The sequence below is a fragment of the Boleophthalmus pectinirostris genome, unplaced genomic scaffold (assembly GCF_026225935.1).
Source record: "Boleophthalmus pectinirostris isolate CB_2022bp ecotype Guang Dong unplaced genomic scaffold, ASM2622593v1 HiC_scaffold_23, whole genome shotgun sequence".
Classification (NCBI taxonomy): domain Eukaryota; kingdom Metazoa; phylum Chordata; class Actinopteri; order Gobiiformes; family Gobiidae; genus Boleophthalmus; species Boleophthalmus pectinirostris.
Genome location: NW_026571207.1, coordinates 2,153,311 through 2,178,729, shown reverse-complemented (window position 1 = coordinate 2,178,729; position 25,419 = coordinate 2,153,311). Strand labels below are relative to the sequence as shown.

At 44.1% G+C, this 25,419-nt stretch overlaps 1 protein-coding gene across 1 annotated transcript in view; it reads right to left on the bottom strand.

The window, feature by feature from the left end:
- il1rapl2 (interleukin 1 receptor accessory protein-like 2) overlaps positions 1-25,419 on the bottom strand; it is a 44,167-nt gene that overhangs the window by 5,612 nt on the left and 13,136 nt on the right. Inside the window, exons 3-10 of the mRNA XM_055159580.1 lie at positions 24,170-24,310; positions 22,502-22,562; positions 19,005-19,114; positions 14,181-14,324; positions 10,912-10,991; positions 7,129-7,245; positions 4,683-4,805; positions 1,775-2,011 (exon numbers count right to left, since the gene is read on the bottom strand). Of these exons, the coding sequence (XP_055015555.1) occupies positions 1,775-2,011; positions 4,683-4,805; positions 7,129-7,245; positions 10,912-10,991; positions 14,181-14,324; positions 19,005-19,114; positions 22,502-22,562; positions 24,170-24,310 (1,013 nt within the window). The remainder of the gene's footprint in view (positions 1-1,774; positions 2,012-4,682; positions 4,806-7,128; positions 7,246-10,911; positions 10,992-14,180; positions 14,325-19,004; positions 19,115-22,501; positions 22,563-24,169; positions 24,311-25,419) is intronic.

Sequence of the window (25,419 nt, the reverse complement as noted above, 5' to 3'; positions counted from 1 at the left end):
GTCTCAGTCTTGGTCTGGTCCCAGTCTCGGTTCCGGTCTGGTCCCAGTCTTGGTCTCAGTCCCGATCTCAGTCCAGGTCTAGTTCTGGTCTCATTCCTGGTCTCAGTCCCGGTCTGGTTCCGGTCTCAGTCCTGATCACCTGATGGTCTATACGGGTGCACCGCCAGACCTGTCCCGACACTCAGTCCTCAGACTGGTTCAGTCCGGCTTTAGTCCTTGTTTAGACCAGGTTTAGTCCTGTGTTAGTCCTGGTTTAGTCCTGGTTTAGACCTGGTTTAGACCTGGTTTAGTCCTGGTTTAGTCCTGGTTTAGACCTGGTTTAGTCCAGGTTTAGACCTGGTTTAGTCCTGGTTTAGACCTGGTTTAGACCTGGTTTAGACCTGGTTTAGACCTGGTTTAGTCCTGGTTTAGACCTGGTTTAGACCTGGTTTAGTCCTGGTTTAGACCTGGTTTTAGACCTGGTTTAGTCCTGGTTTAGACCTGGTTTAGTTAGTCCTGGTTTAGTCCTGGTTTAGTCCTGGTTTAGACCTGGTTTAGACTTGGTTTAGTCCTGGTTTTGTCCTTGTTTAGACCTGGTTTAGTCCTGGTTTAGACCTGGTTTAATCCTGGTTTAGTCCTGGTTTAGTCCTGGTTTAGACCTGGTTTTAGTCCAGGTTTAGACCTGGTTTAGACCTGGTTTAGTCCTGGTTTAGACCTGGTTTAGACCTGGTTTAGACCTGGTTTAGTCCTGGTTTAGACCTGTTTTAGTCCTGGTTTAGTCCTGGTTTAGACCTGGTTTAGTCCTGGTTTAGACCTGGTTTAGACCTGGTTTTAGACCTGGTTTAGTCCTGGTTTAGTCCTTGTTTAGACCTGGTTTAGTCCTGTTTTAGTCCTGGTTTTAGACCTGGTTTAGTCCAGGTTTAGACCTGGTTTAGACCTGGTTTAGTCCTGGTTTAGTCCTGGTTTAGACCTGTTTTAGTCCTGGTTTAGACCTGGTTTAGACCTGGTTTAGACCTGTTTTAGTCCTGGTTTAGACCTGGTTTAGTCCTGGTTTATCTGTTTATCCATTTAAACACAAAATCGAAAACTGAAAAAACGAATCATTATCTGTTTTTTCATTTTAGTTTTGGAGACAAATAATGAAGAAACTGTTGTTTTTCTTCAGGTCAGTGTTTCTCCTCAGACACGTCGAACCGTTTGAGACAATATCACCACTGAGGTGTCGATGCTTCACGAGGCTCCGTTCGCCGTCACTAGTTTTATGAGTTCATGATGATAAGTTAACGGGGGAAACTCCGTACCTTTCGCATTTACATCTGTACCGGGCAACAGAGGGACCGACCCCGACGCACACACGATCCAAACTTTTTTCACCGTCCTGTGCGTCATTGCGTCAAAAGGCCGACCCAACAAGCACGAGCTGAACGACCGGAATCATTTTTTAAGAGGAATAAACATTTATATGATCGCGGAGTAAATTAATTTGGCTTTAAAATCGGAATGAGCCACCCACTTCATTTGGATTTAAGTTTAATTCCGAGTAATCATTGGGAATTAAGTGTTTTTAAAGTGGAATTATTTTTCATTTCGAATTAAATTATTTTTGATCTGAATTGAAGCTCTGATGAGGAGGGACAGAGAAAGGGCAGGAGAGAAAGAAAAAGAGCGAGAAGAGCAGAGAGATAAACTAAACTCGTCAATAAAACAGTGAAGACAAACGTCCTGAACTCAAGTCTCTAAACGTCGTGTAGATGTTCAGGAGTTTTTGCGGCGACTGAACCTCTTCTTCAGGTACCTGTCCGTTCAGCAGAGTCATGGGGATGTTGCAGTACACGTGGCGCCCCCCGGGGCCCAGCGTGGAGAACTGCACGGTGGTGGGCGGGGCGAGGGGCGGGGTCAGGGGCGGGGCCTGCGGGGGCAGCTGGAACTCGTAGCTGCGACAGAAATGCCTCATCTGCGCCGCCGTGGCGTGACCGCCCCCCAGAGGTAAAGTCATCTGGTTATAGTCCGGGATCTCTGTCGCCAAGGCAACCTGAGGAAAGAGAGAGAACAACAAGAAACACTTAAAGGCCTACTGTGGAACATTTCACAGGACTGGGACATAAAACAATGGCCACGTTTACATGATGTTTTGTAATTCCGAATTAATTGTTCAGAATTAAAATATTCTCCTTGGAGTTTACATGGAAATAATCATTCTGAATTGAAGTTTACATGGAAAACTCGTTAAATCGTCTTTATTTAACGTGTCTGAGCGTCTGGAGGAAGGTTCTGATTGGACAGAGACGCCGACGGATTTACGTCGATCAGAAGAAAACCACACTTCAGATGATAAAGGCTTTTCTGTCGTCTCAGTTTATCGTTAATCCACAGCAGTGTTGGGAGTGTTACTTTTAAAATGTAATCCCCTACAGATTACAGATTACACACACCAAAATGTAGTTTGTAATGTAATCCATTAAATTACTTAAAGTGAGTAATGTAATCTGATTACTTTGGATTACTTGATTTGCTGTAGAGAAACAAAGACGAGGAAATCTTCACATAAGAAGTTTTGTCTGATAAAAGAAAATAAAAAGTCCAGACTTTATTGAACCAAATTAAAAATATTATTGATAGAAGAAGAAGAAACACGTCCACACAGCAGGATTTAGTCCTGTTAAATCCTGTTTGAGACATGATTTAGACCTGGTCTAGACCTGGTTTTAGACCTGGTTTTAGACCTGGTTTAGACCTGGTTTCGATCTGGTTTAGACCTAGTTTGGACCTAGGTTTAGACCTGGTTTTAGACCTGGTTTAGTCCTGGTTTAGACCTGGTTTTAGACCTGGTTTTAAACCTGGTTTAGTCCTGGTTTAGACCTGGTTTTAGACCTGGTTTTAAACCTGGTTTAGACCTGGTTTAGACCTGGTATAGATCTAGTTTAGACCTGGTTTAGTCCTGGTTTAGACCTGGTTTTAGACCTGGTTTAGTTCTGGTTTAGTTCTGGTAATGAGTGGAATTACCAAAAAAAAAAAAAAAGAAAAAAAAGGGGTTTTAGCCCAAAATGTGAAAACAGTAAAATCCCTCTGTGTAATCCATTTACTTCAACAAAGTAACTGTAATCCAATTCCCACTCACTGAAACAGTAACTGTAACTGAATACAGTTACTCATCATTTGTACTCTGATTACTCTGGTACATGTAATCTGTTACAAATGCCAAATGAATTTATTCCTTTTTATTTATTCTTGTTAAAAATAATGTCGGTCGTTCAGTTCGTGTTCGTTGTGTCGTCCTTCGATCCGGCTCCACCAGTCGTGTCTTGGGACTTTCCTCCACGTCTCTTTGGATTTGTGAGCAGATGTGGGGCTGAGGTGGAACAGCTTCACACTCACTTTGTCGTCTTCTTCTCTTCTCCTCCTCAGACGACGGACGTAAAGTGTGAGGAGACAATTCTCCAACTGCTGCACAATTATCATCAGAACCACTGCGGGAAAAGTTTGGATCGTGTTTGTGTCCGTGGAGCAGTGTTGGGGAGTAACAGATTACATGTACCAGAGTAATCAGAGTACAAATGATGAGTAACTGTATTCAGTTACAGTTACTGTTTCAGTGAGTGGGAATTGGATTACAGTTACTTTGTTGAAATAAATGGATTACACAGAGGGATTTTCCTGTTTTCACATTTTGGGCTAAACCAGGACTAAAACCAGGTCTAAACCAGGACTAAACCAGGACTAAAACCAGGTCCAATACCAGGTCTAAACCAAGTCTAATCCAAGTCTAAACCAGAACTAAAACCAGGTCTAAACCAGGTCTAAACCAGGTCTAAACCAGGTCTAAAACCAGGTCTAAACCAAGTCTAATCCAAGTCTAAACCAGGTCTAAAACCAGGTCTAAACCAGGTCTAAAACCAGGTCTAAAACCAGGTCTAAACCAAGTCTAAACTAGGTCTAAACCAGATCTAAAACCAAGTCTAAACCAAGTCTAATCCAAGTCTAAACCAGGACTAAAACCAGGTCTAAACCAAGTCTAAACTAGGTCTAAAACCAGATCTAAAACCAGGTCCAAGTCTAAACCAGGTCTAAACCAGGTCTAAACCAGGTCTAAACCAAGTCTAAACCAAGTCTAATCCAAGTCTAAACCAGGTCTAAACCAGGTCTAAAACCAGGACTAAACCAGGTCTAAACCAGGACTAAACCAGGTCTAAATCCTGCTGTGTGGACGTGTTTCTTCTTCTTCTATCAATAATATTTTTAATTTGGTTCAGTAAAGTCTGGACTTTTTATTTTCTTTTATCAGACAAAACATTTTATGTTTCGATTTCCTCGTCTTTGTTTCTCTACAGCAAATCAAGTAATCCAAAGTAATCAGATTACATTACTCACTTTTAAGTAATTTAATAGATTAAACTACATTTTGGTGTGTGTAATCTGTAATCTGTAGGGGATTACATTTTAAAAGTAACACTCCCAACACTGCTGTGGATTAACGACAAACCGAGACGACAGAAAAGCCTTTATCAGCTGAAGTGTGCGTTTTCTTCCCAAATACGTAAATCCGTCGGCGTCTCTGTCCAATCAGAACCTTCCCCGCCCCCAGACGCTGAGACACGTTAAATAAAGACGATTTAACGAGTTTTCCCACGTAAACTTCATGGGAGAACATTTTAATTCAGAGCTATTCATTCTTGGACTTGGAGTAATCTCATTTGCTCCGTTACCTGGTGGTGGGCGTGCCGAGTGTCGTTGGGCGGGGCCAGAGAGGCGGAGGTCGTCGTCATGGCGATGGTGGACACCGTGGTCTGAAGGTCCCCGAACAGACCCTGCTCCCCCGAGTCCATCACCTGCAAACACAGTGCAGAAAATACTGTGCTTACTAATACTTGCAGAGTACGGCGTTTATTTTCTCTTTATTTCCTCTCTGTGAAGTCAGTGTCAATCGTCTGTGCTGCTTTAGTTTTCGAGACATCGGCTGTTGTGTTTCTCAGGTTTGATTCGCTATTTTTGGACGCCGACGTCGTTTTTGTGTGGGTTTGCGTTTGATAGTTTGACAGTCAACTTCACGATTCGGATTTTCTTCAGATTTTTCTCTGTTTCTTTCGCCTGTAAATGTGTTTTGTGTGTGTGTACGTGTGGATTTAAAGAGTCAGAATGTCCCTGTTTGTACCTGTGTGTGTTTAAAGTGTTTGTACCTCTGTATGTTTAAAATGTGTTTTTAAAGTGTCCCTATTTGTACCTTTGTGTGTTTAAAGTGTTTGTACCTCTGTGTGTTTAAAGTGTTCGTACCTCTGTGTGTGTGTTTAAAGTGTCCCTGTTTGTACCTCTGTGTGTTTAAAGTGTTTGTACCTCTGTGTGTTTAAAGTGTTTGTACCTCTGTGTGTTTAAAGTGTTTGTACCTCTGTGTGTTTAAAGTGTTTGTACCTGTGTGTGTTTAAAGTGTCCCTGTTTGTACCTCTGTGTGTTTAAAGTGTTTGTACCTCTGTGTGTTTAAAGTGTTTGTACCTGTGTGTGTTTAAAGTGTCCCTGTTTGTACCTCTGTGTGTTTAAAGTGTTTGTACCTCTGTGTGTTTAAAGTGTTTGTACCTCTGTGTGTTTAAAGTGTTTGTACCTCTGTGTGTTTAAAGTGTTTGTAGCTGTGTGTTTAAAGTGTTTGTACCTGTGTGTTTAAAGTGTTTGTACCTGTGTGTGTTTAAAGTGTCCCTGTTTGTACCTGTGTGTGTTTAAAGTGATCGTACCTCTGTGTGTTTTAAGTGTGTGTTTAAAGTGTTCGTAACTCTGTGTTTAAAGTGTTTGTACCTGTGTGTGTTTAAAGTGTGTGTTTAAAGTGTTTGTACCTCTGTGTCTTTAAAGTGTTTGTACCTCTGTGTGTTTAAAGTGTTCGTACCTGTGTGTTTTTAAAGTGTCCCAGTTTGTACCTGTGTGTGTTTTAAGTGTGTGTTTAAAGTGTTTGTAGCTGTGTGTGTTTAAAGTGTGTGTTTAAAGTGTTTGTAGCTGTGTGTGTTTAAAGTGTGTGTTTAAAGTGTTTGTTTAAAGTGTGTGTTTAAAGTGTTTGTACCTGTGTGTGTTTAAAGTGTGTGTTTAAAGTGTTCGTACCTGTGTGTGTTTAAAGTGTCCCAGTTCGTACCTGTGTGTGTTTAAAGTGTGTGTTTAAAGTGTCCCAGTTCGTACCTGTGTGTGTGTTTAAAGTGTTTGTAGCTGTGTGTGTTTAAAGTGTGTGTTTAAAGTGTTTGTACCTGTGTGTGTTTAAAGTGTTTGTACCTGTGTGTGTTTAAAGTGTGTGTTTAAAGTGTTCGTACCTGTGTGTGTTTAAAGTGTCCCAGTTTGTACCTGTGTGTGTTTAAAGTGTGTGTTTAAAGTGTCCCAGTTCGTACCTGTGTGTGTTTAAAGTGTGTGTTTAAAGTGTGTGTTTAAAGTGTTCGTACCTGTGTGTGTTTAAAGTGTGTGTTTAAAGTGTTTGTAGCTGTGTGTGTTTAAAGTGTGTGTTTAAAGTGTCCCAGTTCGTACCTGTGTGTGTTTAAAGTGTTTGTAGCTGTGTGTGTTTAAAGTGTGTGTTTAAAGTGTTTGTAGCTGTGTGTGTTTAAAGTGTGTGTTTAAAGTGTTCGTACCTGTGTGTGTTTAAAGTGTGTGTTTAAAGTGTGTGTTTAAAGTGTCCCAGTTTGTACCTGTGTGTGTTTGTGTGTGTTTAAAGTGTGTGTTAAAGTGTGTGTTTAAAGTGTCCCAGTTCGTACCTGTGTGTGTTTAAAGTGTCCCAGTTCGTACCTGTGTGTGTTTAAAGTGTGTGTTTGTAGCTGTGTGTGTTTAAAGTGTGTGTTTAAAGTGTTTGTACCTGTGTGTGTTTAAAGTGTGTGTTTAAAGTGTGTGTGTAAAGTGTGTGTTTAAAGTGTGTGTTTAAAGTGTGTGTTTAAAGTGTTTGTAGCTGTGTGTGTTTAAAGTGTGTGTTTAAAGTGTGTGTTTAAAGTGTGTGTTTAAACTGTGTGTGTTTAAAGTGTTCGTACCTGTGTGTGTTTAGTGTGTGTTTAAAGTGTGTGTTTAAAGTGTGTGTTTAAAGTGTTTGTAGCTGTGTGTGTTTAAAGTGTGTGTTTAAAGTGTGTGTTTAAAAGTGTGTGTTTAAAGTGTGTGTTTAAAGTGTGTGTTTAAAGTGTGTGTTTAAAGTGTCCCAGTTCGTACCTGTCGTCTGGACAGAGTCTCTCTGCGTTTGGACGGCATTTCATAAACCAGCTGCTTCCAGAACTTTGAGGACAGGTCGTTGCTTTTGGGACCTCTCCACTTGATGATGGTCAGGACCTGAGCGCACGAGACAAACACACAACAGTCAACATATTTACTACTTTTTTTTTCTTTTCCCTTATCTTCTACTTCTTTTAGTTCAGTTTAGTTTATATCTGAAGGCACATTAAGGTAATTGCAAACAAATGTTCCGCACCAGATTGTAGTTAGACAGGAGATAAACAGAAGCAGGCACATAACTCTCCTTTTTTAAACTTATCTTCTGCTTATAGTTGAGTTTATACTTTATTTGAAGAGACAATGTGCACAGACGTTAAAGTCATTAAAAACAGAGATGTTCTGCGCTGGATTAGAGCTAAACATCGAGTTTCCATCTGCAGTCCCTGAACCAGCACACTTTAAAACACTTGTATTGTTTGAACTTTCTGTTTAACTCAACCTTAATCAACATTTCACATATCGCCGTTTTAATGGTTGAATTTTTATTGTTAAATGTAATATATGTTTCTTTTTTTTTTGTTTGTCTGTTTGTTTTTTTTTGCATTTACGATTTCACTTACGACTCACTGTATAAATAAAGATTAAAACAAACAAAATTGCATAATTCATAAATTTAATTCCATAAAATAACCCGTTTACGTGACTTCTGTGACTGCGATGCCGGACTTTTGCTCCGCATACGGACTGAACCAGGACTGATCCAGGTCCGGGACCAGACCGGGACCAGACCGGGACCAGAGCGGGACCAGAGCGGACTCCGAGCCTCAGCTTCGAGCTCCAGCCCTGCTGTGGGCTCTGAGCCTCCGGTCTGGTCCCGGTCTGGTCCCGGCCTGGTCCTGGTCTGGCCTTGGTCTCAGTTCCGCTCTGGTGCCGGTCTGGTCCCAGTCTGGATCAGTCCTGGTTCAGTCCGTATGCAGAACAAAAGTCCGGCATCGCAGTCACTGAAGTCACGTAAACGGGAAACGGCCGTTATCCGTTTTTTTCCATTCTTCATTTAAAGGTTGTATGGAGGATTTTTTTTTTTTTTTTTCAAATTGTCAATGAAAGTTTAAAATACCATTACAGAGCTGCAGCAGCCTTGTAATTATGATGACCAAAAAAAAAAAAGAATGAAAATTTATCAACTGTGGACGTGTTGAGGCCAGATAAACATCAGCCAATAGAAAACGAGGCTGCCTCTTTATCTATTGGCTGTCAGGTTGTCAATCAAACTCCCTACGTTTCTAGTGTAACTGACTCGTCGGGGTGCGGGGATCACGTGGTTTATGCAGCGGTTCTTAGAGGCTTTTTCAAATTGTAGCTTCCTCACATTTCGCACAAAGTTTGTTGCGATGGCGGACGAGAATCCACGACAAGTTCGCCGCAAAAGAAAGTCGGTTTTTGAGGTCGCTGAAAGAAGAAGAGAAGGGGAAAAGAAGCGAAGACAAACCGAGGTGATTCTTGGAGATTCCTTCCAGTGATTGCGTGAATGAAGCGGACAAAGGGTCTAAAAACTGACGCGTCGGTTGCTAAATTATTTCTAGACAGGTCATTTCAACAGTAATTCTGAACGGGCACTGGCCGTTAAAAAGACATGTGATTTTTAGAGTAAAGAGGCGGGAGGAGTGTTTCTACAGAGGGAGCTGTGGAGGATGAAGGTGGTGTCACCCATGCACAATATTTGTAAAAGAACTGTCGCTGTATTTCTCTTCCCTTAAAAAAATCCTCTATACAACCTTTAAACACAAAATCGAAAACTGAAAAAAACGAATCATTATCCATTTTTTCATTTTGGTTTTAGAGACAAATAATGAAGAAATCTGTTGTTTTTTCGTTTTCTTATTTTTGGTTTTATATTGAAAAACAAATGAACGAATGACACATGGATTTACGCTGCATTTTTCTCTTTGTTTTGAGGCAATAACAATATTTGGAGTTTATTCACAGACTTGATATTTTACACTTTTGTAGCTAAGGCTCTAAATTAAACTTTTTTTTTTAATGTCTAAAAAGTTGTTTATACATGTTTGCTGTGTGTTTTGTATGAAGAAGTGTGAATTTTACATTATTATTATTAAATTTAATTTTTATTTATGTATTTATTTATTTCATGAGTATTTTTGGTCCTGTAGTTTTTATTTCAGTCATATGACACAACTACAGCAGCAGATTGTGAAATAACAGGTTTTAGTTTAAAAAAAAAAAAAAAAAAAAGCTGTGTAACTCTTCATTAGGGGTAAAAGAGGCAGTTTTAATGAAGCAAAATTAAGAAAAAAATCCAGGCGAGAACAAATGGGCCGATCAAGCAGAGGCCAAAACTTCAAGTGAATTCATCTGATATAAAATAGTATTGAACAGATACATATGTTCTCTAGTTTATCAAACTGTTCACCTTTTTTCTGTTCCATTTTTGGTTCTAAAGTTCCATCTGTTTTAAACAGACCATGTATGAAACATGGAACAAAAAATTATTTCTCAAATTTCAAAGACCTGAAAATCATGTAAATCAGGGGTGTCCAAAGTTTTTTCATCAAGGGCCACATCTTTAAACACAGATGAAGCACAGGGGCCGATCGAGGGCCACAGACTGGAGCTCAGTACAGGAAATAACTGAAACATGTTCATGTTTAACACGTTGGAATGAACCATCAGTCCTTTATTCACCCTAAGATCCTTAAAACCAAACCAATATGAGATTTATCAAGGTAGATTTTCAAAAAAACTTGCAGTAAAAAATGTTTTTTTAATTGATGTAAGGTCATTTGGGCCATTTCACCTGGAAGTCTGAGGGCCAAGAAAAATGTGTCTGAGGGGCCATAGTTTGGACATGTCTGATGTAAATAAATGGATGTATTTCATCATATCTTGTGTTATTCCATCTTTGAACTGTTGATGAAGGTACATGATTTTAAAAAAAAAAAAGTATTTAAAATGATAAAAATGTTGCTTGGAAGGACTGACATATTTTATAGAAATAGTTTCCTTTCATTTTGAAGTAATATTAAAGTATTCAGAAGAAAAAAGTGACAAATGATGTAAAATCCTGCACCTTCTACTTGTTTGTACAATTTTCCCTCCGTTACTTTTCCCTCCGTTACCATGAACTTTCTTAATAAAAAATCTCATGAGTCAAAAAGTCAGAGGTTTTTCAACCTAATCTTGTACCATATGGTAGAAAACTATATGAAGCAAATATTCAAACCAGTTTGTTAAGGATATGGAAGTGAGAACCAAGAGTTATCACTGTTTTGGATTTATTGACCAAAAAGTGCTGCATATTTCATTCCCTCCGTTACCGACATGAGTTTTTAAATTTTTTGTCAACAACTTGAAAGAAATGACAGGTTTAACTTGACCCTGTTGGAGTGTAACTCTTTCCTACATTCTGATACTTTACTTATTTCAATAGTTCCTCTAGTTTCTGAATAAGAGACATTTGAATGTCAAAAATCCGTTAACACTTGACCGAACACATCTACACGTTCGCTGTGTGTTTGTTTGAAAAAGTGTGAATTTTATTTTCAGTTTTTCATGTGTATTTCTGGTTTTGTAGTTTTTATTCCAGTCATGTGACCAAACTCCAGCAGCAGATTGTGAAACAACAGGTTGTCGTGAAAATAAAAAAGGATGGATAACACTTCATTAGGGGAAAAAGGAGGAGTTTTAATGAAGCAAAATTAAGAAAAAAACAAAAAAAACAAAAAAAGAGTAAAAAAGTGCAGCGTGTGGAGAGAAACGTTTCACCTTGATGGTGTGTTTGAGCGCCTCCACCTCCTGATAGTTCATCACGTTCTTCAAGTCCGGACACTCGATCATGACGACCTGAAACACGAAGAGAGAAAGAAGAGAAAGAAGAGAGGGATGATGAGAGGAGGAGGAGAGAGAGAGAGAGAGAGGTGAGAGCGTAAAATATCGGGGTGAGAGGAGGAGAAAGAAAAGGGGAGAGAAAAGGAGGGAGGAGGGATGGAGGAAGAGAGAATGGAGAAGAGAACGAGAGAGAGAGAAGAGAAGAGAAAGAAGAGAGGGATGGTGAGAGGAGGAGGAGGAGAGAGAGAGAGAGAGAGAGGTGAGAGCGTAAAATATCGGGGTGAGAGGAGGAGAAAGAAAAGGGGAGAAAAGAGAGAGGGAGGAAGAGATGGAGGAAGAGAGAATGGAGAAGAGAACGAGAGAGAGAAGAGAAGAGAAAGAAGAGGGGATGATGAGAGGAGGAGGAGGAGAGAGAGAGAGAGAGAGAGAGAGAGAGAGAGAGAGGTGAGAGCGTAAAATATCGGGGTGAGAGGAGGAGAAAGAAAAGGGGAGAGAAAAGGAGGGAGGGAGGGATGGAGGAAGAGAGAATGGAGAAGAGAACGAGAGAGAGAAGAGAAGAGAAAGGAAGAGAGGGATGATGAGAGGAGGAGGAGAGAGAGAGAGAGAGAGAGAGAGAGAGAGAGAGGTGAGAGCGTAAAATATCGGGGTGAGAGGAGGAGAAAGAAAAGGGGAGAAAAGAGAGAGGAGGAAGAGAAGAGAATGGAGAAGAGAAGAGAGAGAGAGAGGGGAAGAGAAAGGAGAGAGGGGGAGAAGAGCAAAAGAGGAAAGAAAGGAAAAGGAAGAGAGAGAGGAAAGAAAGAGGAGAGAGAGGGAGATAGAGAGAGAAGACAAAAAAGAAAAGGATGCAGAAGAAAAGGGAGGGAAGGGAGGGAGAGCAGGAAAGAGCGAAAAGAGGAGAGAGAACGAGAAGAGAAAAAGAGGGAATGGGAAAGAGAGAGAGAGAGCAAAATACGAGGGTGAGAAGAGGAGAAGAAAGAGAGAAGAGAAAGAGAGAAAGTGAAAAGAGAAAAAGTCAGTGAGAAGAGAAAGAGAGAGAGAGAGCAAAAGAGGAAAGAGAAAGAAAAGGAAGAGAGCGAGGAAAGAAAGAGGAGAGAGATGAAGGCAGAGAGAACAGAGAAGAGAGAGAGAAGAGGGGAAGAGCAAAGGAGGAAGAGAGGGAAAGGGAGGGAGAACAGAGAAGAGAAAAGAGGGAATGGGGAGAGAGAGAGAGAGAGAGCAAAATACGAGGGTGAGAAGAGAAGAGAAAATGGGGGAAAGAAAGGAGAAGAGAAGAAGAAAGAGAGAGAGAGAGAGAGAAAAGAAAGAGAGAGGGGAGGATACAGAAAAGAGAGAAAGAGGGAAAGGGAGAGAGCAAAATACGGGGGTGAGAGGTGGAGAGAGAGAGGGAGGAAGAGATGGAGGGAGAGAGAACAGAGAAGAGAACGAAGAGAGAGAGAAGAGAGAGTGAAAAGAGAAAGAGAGAGTGAAAAGAGAAAAGAGAGAAAGTGAGAAGAGAACAAGAGAGAGAGAAGAACAAAAGAAAGAAGGGGGGAAGAGCAAAAGAGGAGAGAGAACAGAGAAGAGAAAAAGAGGGAATGGGGAGAGAGAGAGAGAGAGAGAGAGAGTGAGCAAAATAAGAGGGTGAGAAGAGAAGAGAAAGTGGGGGAGAGAAAGGAGAAGAGAAGAAGAAAGAGAGAGAGAGAGAGAGAGAAAAGAAAGAGAGAGGGGAGGATACAGAAAAGAGAGGGAAAGGGAGAGAGCAAAATACGGGGGTGAGAGGTGGAGAGAGAGAGGGAGGAAGAGATGGAGGGAGAGAGAACAGAGAAGAGAACAAGAGAGAGAGAAGAGAGAGTGAAAAGAGAAAGAGAGAGAAAGTGAGAAGAGAAAAGGTCAGTGAGAAGAGAAAGAGAGAGAGAAGGAGGGAGGGAATGAGTGGAGAAAGAGAGAAAAGGTAAGAGGTGGAGAGAGACAGAAAAAAGAGAAAAGAGAGAGGGAAGGAAAACGTAAACAGCGAGAAAGAGAGAGAGAAATCGATGGAAAAAGGGAAGAATAAAAAAGGGGGAGAGAAAGGAGGGAGGAAGGGATTGAGGGAGAGAGAACAGAGAAGAGAAAGAGAGAGAGAGAGGGGAAGAGAAAAACAAAGAAAGGGGAAGAGCAAAAGAGGAAAGACAGGGAAAGGGAGAGAGAGGGGGAAAAAAGAGAGCGAAAGAGGAGAGAAAACGGAGAGAGAAAAAGAGGGAATGGGGAGAGAGAGAGCAAAATATGAGGGTGAGAGGAGAAGAGAAAGTGAGGGAGAGAAAGGAGACAAGGGAGAGGGAGGAAGAGATGGAGGGAGAGAGAAAATGAGAAGAAGAAGAAAGAGAGTGAGAAGAGAAAGAGAGAGAAAGAAAAGGTTGGAGAGCAAAAGAGGAAAGAGAAGGAAAAGAAAAGAGAGAGGAAAGAAAGAGGAGAGAGGGAGATAAAAAGAAGAGAAGAAAGAGAAGGATGCAGAGAGGAAGAGCAGAGAAAAAGGGAGGAAGGGAGGGAGAGAGAGGGGGAAAGAGTAGAGAGAATGGAGAAGAGAAAAAAGAGGGAATGGGAGAGAGAGAGAGCAAAATATGAGGGTGAGAGGAGGAGAGAAGAGTGAGGGAGAGAAAGGAGAAAAGAGAGAGGGAGGGAGAGATGGAGGGAGAGAGAACAGAGAAGAGAAGAAGAAGAGAGAAAAGAAAGAGAAAGAGAGAGTGAAAAGAGATAAAGGGAGCGAGTGAGAAAGAGAAAGAAAGAAAGAAAGAGGGGGTGAGAGGAGGAGAGAGAGAGTGGGGGGGGGGAAGGAGAAGAGAGAGAGGGAGGAAGAGATGGAGGGAGAGAGAACAGAGAAGAAGAGAGAGAGAAGAGAGAGTGAAAAGAGAAAAAGAGAGAAAGTGAGAAGAGAAGAGAGAGAGAAGAGAAAGAAAGAGAGAGGTTGGAGAGCAAAAGAGGAAAGAGAAAGAAAAGGAAGAGAGAGAGAAGGAGGGAGGGAATGAGTGGAGAAAGAGAGAAAAGGTAAGAGGTGGAGAGAGACAGAAAAAAAGAGAAAAGAGAGAGAGAAGGAAAACGTAAAACAGCGAGAAAGAGAGAGAGAAATCCAGGGAGAATAAAAAGCGACGGAGAGCGTGGGTAAAGTTTGGGCGGAGACGGTTGTAAAAGAGTGGGTCCGTTCCGTTCCCGGTGGCGGCGGCGGCGGCGGGGGCGGAGGCGTGTGCGTCACCTTGATCTCCCGGTGACGAGCATCGCGTGGAGTCGAGTCTCGATCTGGAAAATGCTCCAGCCGCGTTTGGCCACGAACTCCGGCGTCAGGACGAAGAGGAGACGACGAGACTGTTCCACGCTCCGGGCCAGGTCCTCGATGTACGCTACAAAAAAAACACACAAAAAACAAAGATAATACAAAGATCTACTGAAATAAACTAGGGCTGAACCAGGACTGAACCAGGACTGAACCAGGACCGAATCAGGACTAAACCAGGACTGAACCAGGACCGAACCAGGACCGAACCAGGAACTGAACCAGGACTAAACCAGGACTGAACCAGGACTGAACCAGGACTAAACCAGGACTAAACCAGGACTGAACCAGGACTAAACCAGGACTAAACCAGAACTAAACTGGGGCTAGACCAGGATTAAATCAGGACTAAATCAGAACTAAACAAAGGCTACACCAGAACTAAACTGGGACTAAAAAAAAAAAAAAAAAAAAGTCTAAACCAGGTCTAAATCAAACCAGGACTAAACCACAAGTAATCCAGAACTAAACCAGAACTAATCCAGGACTAAATCAGGATTAAATCAGGACTAAACCAGGACAAAAGGAAGACTAAAAGCAGGACTAAACCAGAACTAAACTGGGACTAAACCAGGATTAAACTAGAACTAAAATAAGCCTAAACCAGGACTAAACCGGAACAAAACCGGGACTAAACCAGAACTAAACTGGAACTAAACCAGGTCTAAACCAAACCAGACCCAGAACAGTACTGATCCAGTCCAGTAGTTGAACAAAAACCAAACAAACTGATGAAGTGGACCACATTTCCCACGATGCCTCGGGACATTCATCTTCGCGCTCATCTTTTTTTTTTTGTTTAATTTCTCTCATATTTATACTTCACCTTTTCTAATTTCTCATCATTTCCGACTCGGCCTCCCCCTCGTTTCTTTATAAACAAATTAATGACCTGACTCTCCCACAATGCACTGCAATTTCACGCTCAATTTGACGAGCACAAACAAAATGGAGGCTCCACATATTCTCACTTTTTATGTTTGAGCTGAGCCTTCAGTCAGACGCTCCAGACCGCGACCAGTTCAATGCACTTTTAGGAGATTTAACCATGTTCGAGTCGTTTCTTTTCATTGGTCACGTTGTTTTTTTTTTAAATTCCGAATTAACTGTTCTGAATTAAACTGTTTGGAGTTTCTTTGGGGTCTCCATCCCGCTCCCGCACGCGAGTCCCGCAGGATGGGAACCTTTCTTAAACTCTATCAAACACGGAGAAGCGAAAGAAACCGGGCTGCGTACGGGGGGAGGCGCGGCGCGTGGTCCGGCGGCATGTTTAAGTCCTGGCTAAATCCTGTTCTAGTCCTTGTTTTAGACCTGTTTTTAGACCTGGTTTAGTCCTTGGGGAGGGACTGTCCGCGCGGAGTACGGGACGGGTGGAACGGTCCGTGTGGTGCACGGGATGGAAGGAATGGTCCATGCGGCGTACGGGACAGGAGAGGACTATCCGCGTGGCGTACGGGATGTGGGGAACGGTCCATGTGGCGTACGGGACACGGGGAATGGTCCATGCGGCGTACGGGACACGGGGAATGGTCCATGCGGCGTAGGGGACGGGGGGAACGGTCCATGCGGCGTAGGGGACGGGGGGAACGGTCCATGTGGCGTAGGGGACGGGGGGAACGGTCCATGCGGCGTACGGGACACGGGGAACGGTCCATGTGGCGTACGGGACGTGGGGAACGGTCTATGTGGCGTAGGGGACGGGGGGAACGGTCCATGTGGCGTAGGGGACGGGGGGAACAGTCCATGTGGCGTAGGGGACGCGGCGAACGGTCCATGTGGCGTACGGGACGCGGCGAACGGTCCATGTGGCGTACGGGATGCGGCGAATGGTCCATGTGGCGTACGGGACGCGGGGAATGGTCCATGTGGCGTACGGAACAGGAGAGGACTATCCACGTGGCGTACGGGATGCGAGGAACGGTCCAAGTGGCGTACGGGACGGGGGGAACGGTCCATGTGGCGTACGGGACGGGGGAACGGTCCATGTGGCGTACGGGACGCGGGGAACGGTCCAGTGTGGCGTACGGGACGGGGGAACGGTCCGTGGCGTACGGGACGCGGGAACGGTCCATGTGGCGTACGGGACGGGGGGAACGGTCCATGTGGCGTACGGGACGGGGGGGAACGGTCCATGTGGCGTACGGGAACGGGGGAACGGTCCATGTGGCGTACGGGGACGGGAGGAACGGTCCATGTGGCGTACGGGACGCGGGGAACGGTCCATGTGGCGTACGGGACGGGGGGAACGGTCCATGTGGCGTACGGGACGGGGGGAACGGTCCATGTGGCGTACGGGACGCGGGGAACGGTCCATGTGGCGTACGGGACGCGGGGAATGGTCCAAGTGGCGTACGGGACAAGAGGAACGGTCCATGTGGCGTACGGGACGCAGGGAACGGTCCGTGCAGCGTACGGGATGCAGCGAATGGTCTGTGCGGCCTACGGGACACGGGGGAACGGTCCATGTGGCGTACGGGACGGGGGGAACGGTCCATGTGGTGTACGGGACGTGGGGAACGGTCCATGAGGCGTAAGGGACGGGGGAACGGTCCAAGTGGCGTACGGGACGCGAGGAACGGTCCGTGCGGCGTACGTAAGGGGGGGACTGTCAAGGGGGAAAGAGTTAAGCCACTTCTTTATTCAGTCTGTGGTGCAGTTTTTGTAAAGTTGTGCTAAATATTGCGTTACATTTATTTATGATTTCTCTTTTTTCCTGTTCATAATATCAAGATTCCGACCTGAAGTCTTAGTCCGGTTTAGTCTAGTCCGGTCCAGTCCCACGCAGAGTCCATTTATCGCTCTGAGGTTTTCAGGTCGTCTCTTTGCGTTGTTAAAAAGCAGAGTTCTCCCTCGGCGCCGTTTTAAAACACATATTTCCATCCTTTATCACACAAATAAATGGGTGGCCCGCGCTCGCCGCTCCCACGCCGCTGCCGCTGCCGCACCCCGAACACGCCGCGCCGCCGTCTCCGCCGCCCATAATCCTGCCATTTATTTCTCTAAAAAACGAGTCGGGAAACGCGTCGTGATTATGCACACAATAATGAGGTGATCTTTCAGTCTGCGGTCGCCGTTCACTTAAATTAACGCCACGAATAAAAGATGAGACCAAAATAAAGGCGCGTTTGGGGCTTTTTTTAAAACACTCGGAACTCGGAGGAAGTGCATAAAAACTGTGTCTTTGTCTCGCTTAATTTAATTAGAGTTTATGTGAAACCTTAAGGAGATTTTAATGTCCTCGTGGGGAAATTTGTCCTCCATATTAAACCTGTTCTTCAATAAAACTCTTCTTCAGTGTTACGGAGTCTAAACCGGGACTAAACCGAGTCTAAACCAGGACTAAACCGAGTCTAAACCGGGACTAAACTGAGTCTAAACCGGGACTAAACCGAGTCTAAACCGGGACTAAACCGAGTCTAAACCGGGATTGAACCGGGACTAAACCGGGACTTAAAGGGACCATATTACGCCGGGGTCTGATTTCGGTACAAACTTGACTAAACCGGGACTACAAGAGGACTAAACCGGGTTCCAGGGTTGATCCAGGTAGGTCCAGGACTAAACTGGAACTAAATAGATCTAAACCAGGACTAAGACTAAACCAGAACTAAACCAGGACTAAATAAGGTCTAAACCAGGACTAAACTAGGTCTAAAACAGGACTAAACCAAGACTAAATCAGGACTAAACAAGGCCTAAACCAGGTCTAAACCAGAACTAAACCAGGACTAAGACTAACCCAGAACTAAACCAGGACTAAGACTAAACCAGGTTTAAACCAGGATTAAACCAGGACGAAACCAGGTTTAAACCAGGACTAAACCAGGACTAAACCAGGTCTAAACCAGGACAAAACCAGAACTAAACCAGGTCTAAGACTAAATCAGGTTTAAACCAGGATTAAACCAGGACTAAACCAGGACAAAACCAGAACTAAACTAGGTCTAAACCAGGACTAAACCAGAACCAAACCAGGTTTAAACCAACACTAAACCAGGCTTAAAACAGGACTAAACCAGGACAAAACTAAGACTAAAACGGGACTAAATCAGGACTAAACCAGGACTAAACCAGGACTAAGACTAACCCAGAACTAAACCAGGGCTAAACCAGGACTAAACCAGGACTAAGACTAAACCAGGTTTAAACTAGGTCTAAACCAGGTCTAAACCAGAACTAAACCAGAACTCAACCAGGACTAAACAAGGTCTAAACCAGGACTAAACAAGGTCTAAAACAGAACTCAACCAGGACTAAACAAGGTATAAAACAGGACTAAACCAGGGCTAAACCAGGACTAAAGCAGAACTAAGACTAAACCAGGTTTAAACCGGGACTAAACAAGGACTACACCAGGACTAAACCAGGACTAAACAAGGTCTAAACCAGGACTAAACTAGAATTAAACCAGGTCTCAACCAGGACTAAACAAGGTCTAAACCAGGACTAGATCAGGACTAAAGTGGGACTAAACCAGGACTAAACCATTACTCGAATCGGACGAGAACAGGACTAGAGCAGGACTAAACCAGGTTTAAACCAAGACTAAACCAGGCTTAAAACAGGACTAAACCAGGACAAAACTAGGACTAAAACAGGACTAAATCAGGGCAAAACCAGGACTAGATCAGGACTAATGTCAGACTAAACCAGGACTAAAGCAGTACTCGAACCGGACAAGAACAGGACTAGCTCAGACTAGATCAGGACTAAACCAGGACTAGACCAGGACCAGAAGAGGACTCACTGGAGCTGGGGATGAGGTCTCTGTCGGGGATGAACAGTTTGTATCCGTAGTGTTTTTCCAGAACATCGGGGAGGATTTCCAGAGCGAAAGTTTCCTCGTCGCTGCTCGGACTGAAACACAACGACACACGAGAGAAAGTTTACATTTATATTTCTTTTACAATGACAAAACCTCACGAGATTGTTTCATTTATAACAAAAAAACATAAAATAAAGTCGATAAAAAGTGATAAACGGAACCTCACACTCTGTACAGGTCAACAGGCTGAACTAACAAACCGAAACTGTAAACAAGTGTGTGTGTTAGTTTCAGTGTAGTTTCAGTGTAGTTAGCTCCTCCCTGCAGACAGATACAAGGAAGCGTCCACCAGCGTCTGAACAGAACTGAAGAAGCAGCTTGGATGAGCTGAGAAACGTCTTCAAACTAACTTTTTTTTTCAGTCGACAAACTGAATTTTCTCCTCATGGATTCTACCTGGACGACTGAGGGATTCTTCACACGTGTCTGGGGTGAAGGAAGTCTGGGTGCCCCTACTTAGGCGACGTTCAGACTGCAGGGTTTAACGCTCAATTCTGATTTTTTTTGTGAAATCCGATGTTTTTTCGAGGTCGTTCACATTTCCAGTTAAATGTGACTTGTATGTGACTCCAGTGTGAACATTAAGTGTCCCACATGTGACACTGGAGACACGACGACGTCAACCGCAGCGAGCGTCTCTGTGTTTACAGAAGTTGTCCAAACATGGACGCAGCATCGAGCACCTGGAGATTTTAAAGTTCCTCTCGTACCGGAGCCAGAACATGAACAACTTACTTGTTTTAAGGAGGAGATTGAGAAGGAGAAGGACGAGGTTTTTGGTCGTGGTGTTTTGTGGTGAGTGGAGATGTGCTTCACTTCAGTCACACTCAGTTCATTAACAATTTTCACCTACTTCAGTGCAGAATAGTGACGTTTGTGTCTTGTTGATAACGTGTAGGTGGATGAATGCACTTTGACCGTTCAGACTGAAGTCACATGTCAAAAGATCAGATATGTATCAGTTTCAGGAGCACAGATCCAAGTGTCCTGGGTCACATTTGAAAAAATCGGATCTGTGTCGTTCAGACTGACATTAAAAGATCAGATACAGGAACATAGGAAGCCAAAAAATCGGATTTGGGTCACTTCAGGCTGCAGTCTGAACGCAGCCTAAAGCGCCGTTCACACCAAAGCGTCAAAGTGTCCAGTTTCTATGTAAAGTCGATGTGGACGCGCGACTAGAGCGTCCTGCGTTTTTGCGGCGCAGATCTGGCATCAGATCCAAGGCGTCAGCGTCAAGAAGTTGAAAATGTTGAACTTTTCGCGTCAGAAGCGCCGCGTCGACCAATCAGGGACGAGTATCCAGAGACGCAGCGACGTTTTTATCAGGAAGAAAAACCCCAGAACCAGAACGAGAACCACAAACATGAAGCGGAGAATAAATATATACACCACAATCACCGAGACGATCACCAGGACTAAACCAGGACTAAACCAGGATCAGACCAGGACTAAACAAGGACTAGACCCTGAATAGACCGAGACTAAACCACGACTAGACTGGGACCAGACCGGGACTAGACCAGGACTGATCCAGTGTCATTAGTGGAGTATAAATATAAACTCGCTCCAGTCGTCGAGTCGATTTCCTCCGCTGATGTTTTATGTCATAAAAACACTAAAGTCTCTCAGTCTGGTCTGACATTGTTTCGGGAAAAGTCCAGGACCGGGCTCTTGTTTCCAGGGCAACGGACGCGCGTCAAGTATTTTTCTCCCGTTCGTCCACGGCGTCAAAGACACGAGCGTCGGGGGCGTCTAAACTCAAATGCAAAGGCTCCAAAGGCGTTTTTTGACGCTTTGGTGTGAACGGCCCTTTAGACCACTGCCCCTGCGACCCGACCCCGGACAAGAAGAATAAACTGGATGTATGGATGGATGGTATAACAAAGCAGCACTTTGCATTTATTTTATTTTCCTGTTTGTATCATGGTAAAACAAACTGTTGGTTTAAAGGTTGTATGGAGGATTTTTTTTGTTTCAAATTGTCAGTGATAGATTATAGATGCAGTCGCCTTGTAATTATGATGACCAAAAAAAAGAGAATAAAAATTCATCAACTCTGGACGTGGTGGGGCTAAACATTTGCCAATAGATAACGACACTGCCTCGTTATCTGTGAGCTGACAGGCTGTCAATCAAACTCCCTACGTTTCTAGTGTAACTGACTTGCCTGCGCCGCCGGTACGTGGTTTACGTACGACTGTCACACAGTCCACAGACGCAAGACGCACAGACGCTGTTTACTCCACCAACACAACAGTTCTTAGCGGCTTTTTTTTTACCTATATCTTCCTCGCAGTTCGCACAAAGTTTGTTGCAATGACAGACAAGAATCCAGGAGCAGTTCGCCGCAAAAGAAAGTCCGTTTTTGAGGTCGCTGAAAGAAGAAGACAAGGGGAAAAGCAGCGAAGCCAAACTAAGGTGATTCTTGGAGATTCATTCCAGCGATGGCGCGACTGAAGCAGACGAAGGGTCTAAAGACTGAACCACTGGTCCACAAATTACTCCTGGACAGGAAACTTCTGCTTATTATGAAAACGTACTTTATTTCCAAGAGCTACACAAACGTTTTTCAGGACACGAAAGCGATATCCTATGTCTGAAAACGTAATTTTCAAGGCAAAGAAAGAGTCCACTTGCTGCTGCGTGTTGTAGCTAGTTCATTCGCACTGAATCTCCATGCAACCTTCTCTGCTCCTCTCCTCGCTGCCCGATCCTCTCTTCTCCATCTTGCCTAACCAACACTGTAGTTAGTTGTTTACAAGTCACCGACTGTAAACAAACCTGTTTCTGGCGTAAGGAGGAGGAGGGAGGAGGTGTTTCTACGTAGGAGCTGTAGGGGAGGGGGGGTGGTTTCACACATGCACAACATTTGAAAAAGGACAAACAGTCGCTGGATTCTCGTTCCTTGGAAAATCCTCTATACAACCTTTAATAAAAACACAAATAAACAACAAACAGATGATTTTGCATTTTGTTCCCAAACTGCACCAAAAATAAACCGAACTGTGAACTCAAACCCGAGGTCTGTGCCCAGCTGTGGTTTTTGTACCGTCACACTGTTACTTCTTGCAGTGCAGTTACTGAAAATAATTGAAGTGAAAATCTCTGCTCTCGTTCCCGTGGACTCAGTCTGTGTCTCCTCTCAGTTTGTGGAAATTTGTGGAAATTGCCTCTCGTTATTTTTCAAATTATTCTTTTTCTTTTCACAAAAACAAAATAAAAAGGGTTTTGCAGTAATGATTTCGTGAGCATAAACAAGACAGATTCTTATTATTATTTTTTGGTCCGTCTCCAGACCTCAGACTTTCACAAACGCACGATCGGCTCCGGACTCAAAACTTTAAAAACACCAGATCGGATCTCGGAACATTTTCACTTTCAGTTTGAGTCGGACTGGACGAATCTGAGACACTGACCGTCCGATGTTGTCCAGGTCGACTTTGGTGTAGGACAGATAAGCGTCGTACTCTTTATTGTCTGTGGACAGAAAACAATAAGTCACAGTTTAGTGATTTAAAAAAAAACTAAACAATAAAAAAACTAAAAACTGTATATTTAAATGTAAAGTTATATGTGACGTTGTTATTTCTTTTCATTTTTGACAATTTTTCTGAGAATAATTCAACATCCCAGCATCATTTAAAAGAGAGAGAACGGAGGAGAGAGAAGAGAAAGAGAGAGAAGGAGGAGAGAGGAAAGGCGAGAATGAGAGAAGAGGGAGAGGAAGGAGAGAGGAGAGAGGGGGAAGAGATAGATGAGAGAGAGAAGAGAGAAGAAAGGAGAGAGAGAAGAGAGAGAGAGAGAGAGAGAGAGAGAGAGAGAGAGAGAGAGAGAGAGAGAAGAGAGAGGAGAGAGAGAGAGGAGAAAGGAGAAGAGAGAGGAAGAGAAGACAGAGAGAGAAGAGAGAAAGAAGGAGAGAGAGAGAAGAGGAGAAAGAGAGAGAGAGAGAAGAGAGGAGAGAGAGAAGAGAAGAGAGAAAGAAGGGAGGAGAGAGAGGAGGGAGAGAGGAAAGGTGAGAATGAGAGAAAAGGGAGAGGAAGGAGAGAGGAGAAAGGGGGGAGAGATAGATGAGAGAGAAGAGAGAGAGAAGAAAGGAGAGAGAGAGAAGAGAGAGAGAGAGAGAGAGAAGAGAAGAGAGGAGGAAGAGAGAGAGAGACAGAGAGAGAGAGAGAGAGAAGAGAGAGAGAGAGGAGGAAGAGAGAGAGACAAGAGGAAGAGAGAGAGAGAGAAGAGAAGAGAGGAGGAAGAGAGAGAGACAAGAGAGCAGAGAGAGAGGAGGAGAGAGAGAGAAAGAGGAGAGAGAGAGAAGAGAGAGAGAGAGAGAAGAGAGAAGAAAGAAGAGAGGAGGAAGAGAGAGAGACAAGAGAGGAGAGAGAGAAGAGGGAGACAGAGAAGAGAGGAGAGAAAGAAGAGAGCAGAGAGAGAAGAGGGAGAGGAGGGAGAGAGAGAGAAAAGAGGAGAGAGAGAAGAGTATAGAGAGAAAGAGAGGAGAGAGAGAGAAGAAAGAAGAGAGGAGGAAGAGAGAGAGACAAGAGAGGAGAGAGAGAAGAGAGAAAAGAAGAGAGAGAAAGAAGAGAGCAGAGAGAGAGAAGAGAGGAGAGAGAGAAGAGAGAGAGGAGGGAGAGAGAAGAGAAGACAGAGCGAGGAAAGAGAGAAGAGAAGAGAGGAGAGAGAGAGAAAGAGAGAGAAGAGAGGAGAGAGAGAAGAGAAAGGAGAGAGAGAGAAGAGAGAGAAGAGAGAGAAGAGAGAAAGAAGGGAGGAGAGAGAGGAGGGAGAGAGAGAGACTAGAGAGAAGAGTGGACAGAGAAAGAAGAGAGGAGAGAGGAGAAAAAGAAGGGAGGAGAGAAGAGAGGAGAGGAGAGAGAGAAACAAGAGAGAAGAGAAGAGAGGAGAGGGAGGAGAGAGAGATGAAAGAAAGGAGAGAGAGAAGAGAGGGGAGAGAGCGAGCGGGAGCGATTTATTTACGAGCGGAAATTCATTTTTATTTTACTTTACTTTATTTTCAAACTCAAAATAAAAACAAAAATGAAATGATCAGACGAATATTTATTTCTTTCTTTATTTGTGGTAAATAAATCTCGTACCGTCTTCGGTCTCGTCGCTGCCGAAGTGTCTCCTGTAGCACAAGAGCAGCTCCAGGTTGTAGCACTTGTAGAGCGCCGTGAGTACCCCGAGAACCAACAGGATTACCCCGAGACCCCCGGCCAGCTCCAGTCTGTACATGTCTGAGAGAAAAGAGACGTGAGTACCCCAAAACCAACAGGATTACCCCGAGACCCCCGGCCAGCTCCAGTCTGTACATGTCTGAGAGAAAAGAGACGTGAGTACCCCGAAACCAACAGGATTACCCCGAGACCCCCGGCCAGCTCCAGTCTGTACATGTCTGCGAGAAAAGAGAGAAGAGAGAGACGTGAGTACCCCGAGAACCAACAGGATTACCCCCAAACCCCCGACTCCAGCTCCAGTCTGTACATGTCTGAGAGAAAAGAGAGAAGAGAGAGACGTGAGTACCCAAAACCAACAGGATTACCCCGAGACCCCCGGCCAGCTCCAGTCTGTACATGTCTGCGAGAAGAGAGAGAGAAAAGAGACGTGAGTAACCCAAAACCAACAGGATTACCCCGAGACCCCCGGCCAGCTCCAGTCTGTACATGTCTGTGAGAAAAGAGACGTGAGTACCCCAAAACCAACAGGATTACCCCCAAACCCCCGACTCCAGCTCCAGTCTGTACATGTCTGAGAGAAGAGAGAGACGTGAGTACCCCAAAACCAACAGGATTACCCCCAAACCCCCGACTCCAGCTCCAGTCTGTACATGTCTGCGAGAAAAGAGAGAGACGTGAGTACCCCAAAACCAACAGGATTACCCCTAAAACCACGAGGAGAGGAGAAAGAGAGAGAGAGAGAAGGAGAAGAGAGGGGGGCGGGACAAATATAGAAGACAGAGGGAGAAGAGAGAGAAGGAGAAGAGAAGAGAGAGAGGGATGAGACAGGGTGGAGAGAGAAAGGAGGAAGACAGTGAGAGAGAGAGAAGAAGAAAGAGAGGAGAGAGAGAGTGGAAGAGAGAGAAGGAGAAGAGAAGAGAGAGAATGATAAGAGAGGGTGGAGAGAGAGAGAAGAAAGGGGAGGGAGAGAGAGAGAAGAAGAGAGAGAGAGGGAGGAGGAGAGAGAGGAGAGAGAGAGAGGAAGAGAGAGAAGGAGAAGAGAAGAGAGAGAATGATAAGAGAGAGTGGAAGAGAGAGAGAAGAAAGGGAGGGAGAGAGAGAGAGGAGGGGAGAGAGAGGAGAGAGAGAGAAGGAGAAGAGAAGAGAGAGAGATAAGAGAGAGTGAGAAG